This window comes from Salvelinus sp. IW2-2015, linkage group LG7, assembly GCF_002910315.2.
Source record: "Salvelinus sp. IW2-2015 linkage group LG7, ASM291031v2, whole genome shotgun sequence".
Lineage (NCBI taxonomy): Eukaryota > Metazoa > Chordata > Actinopteri > Salmoniformes > Salmonidae > Salvelinus > Salvelinus sp. IW2-2015.
This window is the reverse complement of record NC_036847.1, coordinates 96,191-107,427: the sequence shown is the minus strand read 5'-3', so window position 1 is coordinate 107,427 and position 11,237 is coordinate 96,191. Positions and strand designations below refer to the sequence as shown.

General features: G+C 40.4%; 1 protein-coding gene across 1 annotated transcript; it reads right to left on the bottom strand.

Moving 5' to 3' along the window:
• Positions 1-258: 258 nt before the first annotated feature.
• LOC111966164 (14-3-3 protein beta/alpha-2) lies at positions 259-4,610 on the bottom strand. Its single transcript, XM_023990579.2, has 6 exons — positions 4,502-4,610; positions 2,489-2,790; positions 2,271-2,394; positions 1,924-2,087; positions 1,496-1,591; positions 259-1,292 (listed from the first exon to the last, which is right to left on the bottom strand). The coding sequence occupies exons 2-6, from the start codon at positions 2,780-2,782 to the stop codon at positions 1,236-1,238; spliced, it is 735 nt and encodes a 244-aa protein (XP_023846347.1). The 5' UTR covers positions 2,783-2,790; positions 4,502-4,610; the 3' UTR covers positions 259-1,235.
• Positions 4,611-11,237: the final 6,627 nt, after the last annotated feature.

Sequence of the window (11,237 nt, the reverse complement as noted above, 5' to 3'; positions counted from 1 at the left end):
GGTTGGGTCTCCAATGTGCTGCTTCACAATAAATTGTACAGCAATGGCTTCAGAGGCTTATGTTCAAAGCAGTGGAGTTTAGGGGCATGAGAGCAAATTATGACATCATACCTTACAAACCATAGAACAAACATAACAAATATGTTGAGATTCTAAGAGAGAACAGAAGACGGTCTAAGCTTAATTTCAACTTCTTGGCAGTCAAACAAGCAACATAAACCGTCTTCCATTTAAGTGTCTCATAGAAAACCAGGCAGATTCATTGGAGAAAACAACCGCTTTAAGAGGAATATTTTTGCAAGCAGGGTTGATACAGTGTGATAAGACATTTTCGAAAAAAGGTTCAGTTACTTTAGGTTTTACAGAAAGATAGTCAATCTTGCAAAATACATGMAACAACATTTAAGCACATACAATTTTCATTGTATTGAGTTCAAGCAGCGCTTGATCTTGAACAGTGAGTTATACCATTAGGACAATAATCCACTTTGTTCAAAAAGAGTTCTGCCTTTCATAAAGCCTAATACAATTCTGGTGGAATGTCTTATAATGGAGGAAATCTAACATGGCGAAGGGGTCTCTTAATCAAACCTTGAAATTGTGAAAGTGATTATAGAGCAAAACGCCCAGATGCCAGTGTCACAATACAGCCTGCCTCCTTTCTGTATGAGCCCACAGCAGAATTGCACTGTTAGTTAAATACAGGATTGTACTGTGTCTGAATTTCAAAAGCAAGCAATAGTGACGTGGGGAAGAAAATATAACACTTAGCATCACAGTGTTGGTGAAAATGAACTGCCAGTTTAATAACCACARGTTAAACCTGCAATACCATGACAAATCACACAAAAAAAATGACCGTAACAAAAGTGATGAAAAATGCACAACCAGCTAGGTGGGACAAAGGAATTAAGGACGATTAGAATTAACAACCCCCGCCCCCAACACAGTCAGTCATTCACACACCCAATTTAGCACACACATACACACAKAAAAAATAACAGCAACATGGACTCGCTACTCAATACAACCACATTATTTTCACAAACAAAATGACAACCTGCTAACAACTGGACATTACCCTGTCGCCTCAGTGACCTGAGAMGGATAAACTAGTTGGTCAGGAACAATTCCGGCTGCTTGTCATACAGAGGGGGAGGGGTTGATGGAGTGGAGGGGGATGTTTATAAGCTGTTTGTGTTTAAGAGTGTAGGTAGATTAACAGTGCAATTCCATTAGTTTTCCCCTTCTCCGGTCTCTCCCTCATCTCCCTGGTTTTCCGATGTCCACAGCTGCAAAAAAAATTWAATCATGTTTGTTACATTATACTCCCCAAACTGAATTTGGTATCTTCTACACCATGCCATATAAATGAACAAAACATGCATGTAACTGGAAGCATCAATGGGTCGACTTGAAGAAATTACAATAAGAAGAATTGGTGTCAAGCCATTTAATAATTATACAAAAAAGAAACGAAAAAGAAAATACTTACAGTCAGGTTGTCCCTTAGTAGTTGCATGATCAAGGTGCTGTCTTTGTAGGAATCCTCATTTAAGGTGTCGAGTTCAGCGATGGCTTCATCAAATGCCTGTAAAGAGGAAATTACACTAAGAATAGAATGCTAAATTGCCACCAGTTATTCCAGTACACAGCTATCCCTTTGCTATACAAATGCATTAAGTTATTGTCACGCCAGTCATTTGTTAAAATAGTGGTATGCTGAAATAACTGCAGGATGGGRACATTTTTAGATCCAATTTCATGTTTGCAAACTGAGCCAAAGTGCCTTCTTACAAATGCAGAAACTGGCAAGATAAGACATGTCACAATGGCTCTGCATTCTTTGAGTGAAGCACTTTTTGATTGTCTTGGGGTGAAAGCTGAGGCGGCATGATTTGGCACTTGAAGTCGCTCTCTCACCGTCTTGGCCAAGGTGCAGGCCTTCTCAGGGTTGTTGAGGATTTCATAGTAAAAMACAGAGAAGTTGAGGGCCAGGCCGAGCCTGATGGGGTGTGTTGGCTGCATCTCCTTCTTGCTGATGTCGAAAGCATCCTGGTATGCCTGCTGGGAATTATCCACGGTGGCTTTAAAGGCAACAAGAAGGGAGAGGATGAATTTGAGCACTTAGTGTGTAGCAGTACAATTCATCACATCTTTAGGGAATATTTTAACATATTCCTCTATCCACACATCTGATCCATTAGCAGTGATTTGATGTGATTTGGTGTATTTCATATAACTAAATAAACTCTGTCTTGTTTACTTACTCTTTTTTGCGTCGCCAGCTGCTACCTCAGACAGGTATCTATAATAATCGCCTTTCATTTTCAGGTAGAACACCTTGCTCTCAGCTGCAGTTGCATTGGCAATCAGGTACTTGTCAAGAAGTCCCTGTAAGAGAAGACAAAAATGATTGAAATCAGCATACCTACCCAGAGAGAAATTTTAAGTTATAATTCAGAGGGTGGACCACAAAAGTTCTTACCAGCACATCGTTGCAGATGTCCTGCAGCTCGGTTTCAATCTTCTCCCGGTACTCCTTGGCCATGGCTTGCTTCTTCTCGTTGCCCTCTGTCTTTTGCTCGATGCTGGAGATGACCCGCCAGGATGAGCGGCGTGCCCCCACAACGTTCTTGTAGGCCACTGACAGCAGGTTGCGCTCCTCATTGGAGAGCTCCCCACCCTGCTCCGTCACAGACTTCATGGCCCCAGCCATATCGTCATAGCGCTCAGCCTGCTCAGCGAGCTTGGCCTTTTGTACCAGGTCGTTCTTGTCCATTTTTCAGTCTGTGAGAAGAAAAGAGAGCAGAATGTTAGGAGTGTATCGAAATAGTCTGGTGGGCCTTTTTCTCATATCTGTGCAGATGAAGGAAAGYACTATTGATATTAGATATACCTATAGCACCCTACATATGACTAGTCAATTACAGCATTTATTRAAACTGCTGAGAGGTGACAGGGCAGTAGGTTAATCTAACTGATTAATGTTCATGTTCCTTCTTTTGGTTTTTAGATAGATTGGTTAGATTACGCCATTCTTATGAATTAATGTCTAGGGGACTCTGATATTGCCTACTTTCATATTACCAGGACTAAGGCCATTTGAAATATAGCTAAATAATTTACTTCTGCGATTTGCGCCATGATTATGCAATTTTCTATGAATTTGAATGATTGCAATTGAATGTTAGCTAAAACAGGTAGCTATGTAGAACTACACTTAGCCTTAATGTTTTACTGGTGCATGGCCGCCATTGTACGAGTTCCATACAACTAGGCATTAGTGTTCATGTCCTGTGTTTTTGCACGCAAGCTTGTACTAGATAGTAGTTGCAGTAATGCGTTGTGGGGCCGTAGGGCGGCACCACCTACTACATAACTTGTAAGACTACATGCATAAAATTGCTAACCAGGGATATATATTAATGGGTTGTTAATTTAATCAATTTAGCAAGCTACCTTTACATATCGTTGAGTTATCTAGAAGCTAGTTAACTTTACTGCTATCCAACTCTGACAGAACAATCAATCGACATTAATAACCTTTCGATGTGTCTTCACCCGCCCCTAGCTAGCTACCCCGTTTGAAATCAATAAATATAGTTGCTCATTTCAATAAATAAATATATAGAAAGGTTAATGTCGATTGGTATATATATATATAAGCTACCTAAGCTCTTTATGTTATGGGGCATATGTTATGTATATTGTTTTGCCATCTAACGTTAACGTGTTGGTTATTACTAGCTAACGTTAGCCAATTTAATGCGATATTAAAACGGTGGTTGAATGGCGGGGCATTTGCTAGCTAGTTAACGTTGCGGAAAGAGGCTTGATGTAACTAACTTTAACTCGCAAACGGTAACGTTGGTTACTATCCTTGTCAAACGATATAATTTAAAGTAGTTAACTAGCTGGCTTAGACATGAGTTCTTATTGAATCAAAACAATTATCCGGCTAACGTTGCGGGTCAGCTTGTGACATTACATTAGCCGCAAAGGCCTGTGTTCTGCCTGTTAGAAGCTAGCTATAGATGCTAGTCGACAGCTAGCTGTAGCACACCACCTCAGAATAGTGGAGGGTCGGTCAAATGGCTAGGAGTAGCTAGCTATCTGTAAAATACGATGTTTGCGGTTATCGACTTTTCGAATGTGCATTTCAGTAGGAATAAGTCAATGGTTATTTTCTACTACGATTTAGTTAATGTTACCCGTTTTATCAGTTAGCTGATAAGTTAGCTAACCATTTTCAATTCACGTACATGGCCTAGCTAGCTAGTTTGGCATGAGCTCAGTTAGTTTACTAGCCACCTAGAAAACAAGTCCTTGTTCAGCACACTTCACCGAGGAGCGTTGTATAATTTAAGTTAGCGAGCTAGCATGATGGCTAACGAATATAATTACACCGAAACGGATATACTGTGTAATATTGAACACACGAAATAAAAACATAAGACATAAATGAACTTTTCTCGGGTCCCCGAGTATGCAAACTCACAATTTTTACGGCTCTAATTCCTGCTTTTTCTCTGGACGATGCAGCCTCCGTCCTCCGTCTCTCTCCTCGAATCGTTCAGGGCAGTACCACTTCCGCTACATTGACACTTCTGTTTCCTTTAGCTAGCTAAAGTTAGCTTCATGTCAACAAAATACTTCACGCTATAACAGACATGACATCGATTGGGTTTAATCATTTATATTCAGCTACCTACTATGTTTTATTGTCAAAACACTCAATGCGAGACATTCAAKTCCTTATTTAAACCAGGACAATGCAGTGTGTTTTGGGTAGTAAGAGGAACAGCTATACACATACAGTATCTTCAAATTAGCACTGATTGCAATGCATGTTGGATGCACCTGAACATATGAAGCAATTATATTTCAATATTACTAATATAGTTGGGGGACAAATCTCATCACAGCGTTGAAATATTGTTGAAGATAGCGTGAAAAACAAATGCACTTGGGCAGTGTTTTAAGATATGCAAAGTTCAGGTGTGTACTTGCAGTATAGATGGGCTTTGCTTTCAAAATCCTAGCTACTGGAATACTTTTTCTCTACTCAATGCAACGTGCAGTTGACGATCAGGACATTTTACAGTGAGTATGTRGAGCCAGTAGGAAGATGAGCAGAGAGAGTAGTGTTCTGTATCTTACAATGACTTCCTTTCAAACAATACAGTTGACTCATACATATGTACATTGCATTAATGCAGTGCTGTTCATCCAGTTTTTTGTTTTGTGCATGCATTCACATGCCCCAAGTCATTGCATGTTTCAGGGGCCCATAATTCCCAACTTCCATTCATATACATTATGAAGAAAGTAATTAATCACCCTTCCCCTTCCTTACCCCCAAAAAACACACATCTAGTCATTGAAAATGCATTGGATTTATTACACATTAAGTGGGTCGTTCCACGAAATGGGTTCCTTTTCCGTCCCTTTGATATTTTAAGTAGAAATTGTGCACCAATATTGCATTTTAAAAGCCTGTTATATTATATGAAGTGCTCTGTAATTTAGACAACATGGAGAATTCAACAAATCTCATTTTTAATATGAATAAAGACTTGAAGTGCCAAAATTCAGCATTTTGATATGTCGCTCCATCAACTTTGTGTCACCTCTTAACCCCAAAATGTCTCCAAGTGTCACACCTACTCCCTCTCCAATGCTAGCTGTCAGCGGTGTACTAACCACCGGTCTTGGCACCATCATTACGCACACCTGCTCCCATCATTACACACACCTGGACCTCATTATCACCTTGATTACTCTCCCTTTATTTAGCCCTCAGTACCTCAGTCAGTATTGGTTTTGTACTTTATTTTAAAGMTCAACCCTGTTACATGAACGGAATGCTTGCTTTAATGTGGTGAAATGGTTCATTTTTAAATGATTTTTTTTAAAGAAACATTGGACATCTAATAGTGAAATGCTTTTTGCTACACCTGCAGTAACATCTGGTAAATATGTGTATGTGACCAATAAAATTTGATTTTTTTTAATAGTAAAATCATAGTGTAAAGGCAGGGGAGCTGGTTCTGTATTTGGCCATTTTCTGGTGTTTTGTGGAGGAAAACTGAGCAGGTCAAGCATAACATGTCAACCCTGTTACCCATAGATAGGCTAGAACTGTTTTAACAATTTCATTTTTTGTGAAGCTTGCATTTAATTGCCACTCCCGGTTGCACACAAGCTTRCTGTCACAGGGGGATTTATGGCTGATTTAAGATGAAATTGTCAACCCTGTTACTTTATTTGACACTTAATAGGCACTTTTTTATTTATTTAACTTCTTAAAATGGGAAAACTAGTTTTTTTGAACATGTGCTCTTTATGACAATGTTATAATTTGGTGAATTCGATTTTTTTTTTTTTCTTTGCAAACTTACACTTCTCCAAAGGCACCGAATTGTTGGAACGACTCAAGTATTTACACATAACAGTTCTACAGAATGTTTGTGAGATAATGGGCCAGTTTTCCTAACACCTGCCCCATGTTGATATAGTGCTGTCGATCATGAAGCCTGACCTAAAAGGAGTCATTATCAGTGAGGGAAGAACTGCTTGAAATTATTGATCACAGTATTTTTTTTTAAAAAGACAAATATTAAACTAAATATCAATGGGTGAAATACTTAGCTAAATATCAGCGGATGAAATGGGTAGATTAAAGAAACAGGAATAATGTGAATAATTCTGAAGGAGTATTCCGGTAGTCAATCAAAAGTGCAGCGTTGCCACCAGAGGGATCAAAAGCATTGGATGAAGTTGTCTTATTTTGGTCTCACCACCTGTCTCTCTTCATGTAAAAGACCAATGGTACCAAAATTGCAGACTCCATGAATAGCTGTWGAGAAGAGAAATAGCAAAAGTACCATCATTGGCATCCATCAGAAGTATCAACGACATTAGATACGTTTTATTACTTAGATGCCCAAAAACGTAGGCAGGTTAAGGAGTAAAATTGAGATCCACACACCTCCAATCCCATTTGCTTCCTCTGATCGTGCTTAGGTTCCGCTGCCCATCACCTGGTTCATAGTGGCTGGGGTGCCTGTGGAGAGATGTCGTTAGGAAAAAGAGTTGAACATGTAGCTGCATTGATCATGAGAACGGTGAGGAATCAGCCCAAAACTACACGGGAGAATCTTGTCAATGATCTCAAGGCAGCTGGGACCATAGTCATCAAGAAAACAATTGGTAACACACTACGCCGTGAAGGACTGAAATCCTGCAGCGCCCGCAAGGTCCCCCTGCTCAAGAAAGCACATATACATGCCCGTCTGAAGTTTGCCAAWGAACATCTGAATGATTCAGAGGACAACTGGGTGAAAGTGTTGTGGTCAGATGAGACCAAAATGGAGCTCTTTGGCATCAACTCAACTCGCCGTGTTTGGAGGAGGAGGAATGCTGCCTTTGACCCCAAGAACACCATCCCCACCGTCAAACATGGAGGTGGAAACATTATGCTTTGGGGGTGTTTTTCTGCTAAGGGACAATGGACGGGGCCATGTACCGTCAAATCTTGGGTGAGAACCTCCTTCCCTCAGCCAGGGCATTGAAAATGGGTCGTGGATGGGTATTCCAGCATGACAATGACCCAAAACACACGGCCAAGGCAACAAAGGAGTGGCTCAAGAAGAAGCACATTAAGGTCCTGGAGTGGCCTAGCCAGTCTCCAGACCTTAATCCCATAGCAAATCTGTGGAGGGAGCTGAAGGTTCGAGTTGCCAAARGTCGAAACCTTAATGACTTGGAGAAGATCTGCAAAGAGGAGTGGGACAAAATCCCTCCCGATATGTGTGCAAACCGGGTGGCCAACTACAAGAAACGTCTGACCTCTGTGATTGCCAACAAGGGTTTTGCCACCAAGTACTAAGTCATGTTTTGCAGAGGGGTCAAATACTTATTTCCCTCATTAAAATGCAAATCAATTTATAACATTTTTMACATGCTTTTTTCTGGATTCTTTTGTTGTTATTCTGTCTCTCACTGTTCAAATAAACCTGCCATTAAAATTATAGACCGATCATTTCTTTGTCAGTGGGCAAACYTACAAAATCAGCAGGGGATCAAATACTTTTTTCCCTCACTGTATATACTCTATTCTATTCTACTATATTTTAGTCTATGCCGCTCCGACATTCCTTGTCCAAATATTTACACTACCGTTCAAAAGTTTGGGGTCACTTAGAAATGTCCATGTTTTTGAAAGAAAAGCAATTTTTTCGTCCATAAAWATAACATAAAATGTATCAGAAATACATTGTGGACACTGTTAATGTTGTAAATGACTATTGTAGCTGGAAATGGCTGATTTTTAATGGAATATCTAGAGGGGTAGAGGCCGATTATCAGCAACCATCACTCCTGTGTTCCAATGGCACATTGTGTTAGCTAATCCAAGTTTATCATTTTAAAAGGCTAATTGATCATTAGAAAACCCTTTTGCAATCATGTTAGCACAGCTGAAAACTGTTGTCCTGATTAAAGAAGCAATAAAACTGGTCTTCTTTAGACTAGTTGAGTATCTGGAGCATCAGCATTTGTGGGTTTGATTACAGGCTCAAAATGGCTAGAAACAAAGAACTTTCTTCTGAAATTCATCAGTATATTCTTGTTCTGAGAAATGAAGGCTATAAGATGCGAGAAATTGCCAAGAAACTGAAGATCTCGTACAACGCTGTGTACTACTCCCTTCACAGAACAGTGCAAACTGGCGCTAACCAGAATAGAAAGAAGAGTAGGAGMCCCCGGTGCACAACTGAGCAAGAGGACAAGTACATTAGAGTGTCTAGTTTGAGAAACAGACACCCCACAAGTCCTCAACTGGCAGCTTAATTAAATAGTACCCACAAAACACCAGTCTCAACGTCAACAGTGAYGAGGCGACTCCGAGATGCTGGCCTTCTAGGCAGAGTTCCTCTGTCCAGTGTCTGTGTTCTTTTGCCCATCTTAATCTTTTCTTTTTATTGGCCAGTCTGAGATATGGCTTTTTRTTTGCAACTCTGCTGTGAAGGCCAGCAATGACGGCCTACACCGGCCAAACCCGGACGACAATGGGCCAATTGTGCGCCGCCCTATGGGACTCCCAATCACGGCCGGATGTGATGCAGCCTGGATTCGAACCAGGTACTGTAGTGACGCCTCTTGCACTGAGATGCAGTGCCTTAGACCGCTGCGCCACTCGGAAGCCAAATGTCCCTAATGTTTGACAGTCCAGTATTCAGTTAGTTAGGGGAAGATTCTATCAATGTTAGCAAAAACCTTCTCAGAACCRTTTTAGCATGTTGAGGTGTGAAAGTTATTAGAACATTCCCTTAATGTCAAGCAGTACTTTAATGTTCTAGACACGTTTTCATTGCAAGAACATTTATGTTTCCAGATTTCTGAAGGGTTAGGAGAATATTCCATCAACGTTCCACCAAACATAAACAGAATATGATTGCCATGTTCTCCGAATATACAGTACAATATTAATGTTCTAAACAAGTTTCATGGGACGTTGAAAGAACATTCATGTGTCCAGTTTTCTGAGGGTTAGGAGAATATTTAATCAACGTCCCACCGAACATACACAGGACATGGTTTCCATGTTCTCACAATATTAGATATTAATGTTGTAGACACGTTTCATGAGAACGCTGCGAGAACATTCCTGCATCCAGTTTTTTTGAGGGTTAGGAGAACATTCCATCAACATCCCACCAAACGTSCCACCAAACACYGTTGCCATTTTCTCAGAATGTAACATATTGTTATAGACATGTTTCATTGGAAAGTTGCAAGAACAATTCTGTGTTCCAGTTGTCAAGACGTTTCCTGATGTTCATGAATATGGTTTCATTACACATTACGGCGTGTTACAGTTGCCAGGGCAATCAAGGCCCCAAATTGTGAATCACTGATCCATTCACAGCTATTTTTGTCTTTTGGCAAGGGATACTCACACAAACARAGTTTTTAACATGGTGTTTTCAATTTACAGTGCCTTCAGAAAGTATTCATGACTTATTCCACATTTTGTTGTGTTACAGCCTGAAATTCAAAATTGATTAAATATGTTTTTCTCACACATTTACACACAATACCCCATAATTACAACGTGAAAACATGTTTTAGACATTTTAGCACATTAAAATTAAATACAGAAATATGAATTTACATATGTATTTACACCCTTGAGTCAATATATGTTAGAATAACCTTTGCCAGTGATTASATCTGTGAGTCTTTTTTGGGTAAGTCTATAAGAGCTTTGCACACCTGGATTGTACAATATTTGCACATTATTAGTTGAAAAAATTCTTCAAGCTCTGTCAAGTTGGTTGTTCAACATGGCTAGACAGCCATTTTCATTATATTTTCAAGCCGATTTATACTTAACAAAAATATGAATGCAACATTAACTCAGTAAAAAAAGAAACGTCCTCTCACTGTCAACTGCGTTAATTTTCAGCAAACTTAACATGTGTCAATATTTGTATGAACATAACAAGATTCAACAACTGAGACATAAACTGAAGAAGTTCCACAGACATGTGACTAATAGAAATGGAATAATATGTCCCTGAACAAAGGGGGGGGGTCAAAATCAAAAGTAACAGTCAGTATCTGGTGTGGCCACCAGCTGCATTAAGTACTCCTCCAGTGCATCTCCTCATGGACTGCACCAGATTTGCCAGTTCTTGCTGTGAGATGTTACCCCACTCTTCCACCAAGGCACCTGCAAGTTACCTGACATTTCTGGGGTGTAATGGCCCTAGCCCTCACCCTCCGATTCAACAGGTCCCGGACGTGCTAAATGGGATTGAGATCCGGGCTCTTCGCTGGCCATGGCAGAACATTGACATTCCTGTCTTGCAGGAAATCACGCACAGAACAAGCAATATGGCTGGTGGCATTGTCATGCTGAGGGTCATGTCAGGATTAGCCTGCAGAAAGGGTACCCCATGAGGGAGGAGGATGTCTTCCCTGTAACGCACAGCGTTGAGATTGCATGCAATGACAACAAGCTCAGTCCGATGATGCTGTGACACACCGTCCCAGACCATGACGGACCCTCCAACTCCAAATCGATCCCGCTCCAGAGTACAGGCCTCGGTGTAAACTCATCAGAAAGAGGAGACAGAGGGCTGTGAGACAAAGGTTTAATCCTTGATACAAGAAACATGGGATGTATACAGACGGTGGGCGGCAACAGAAGATGAACAGCAGAGGGG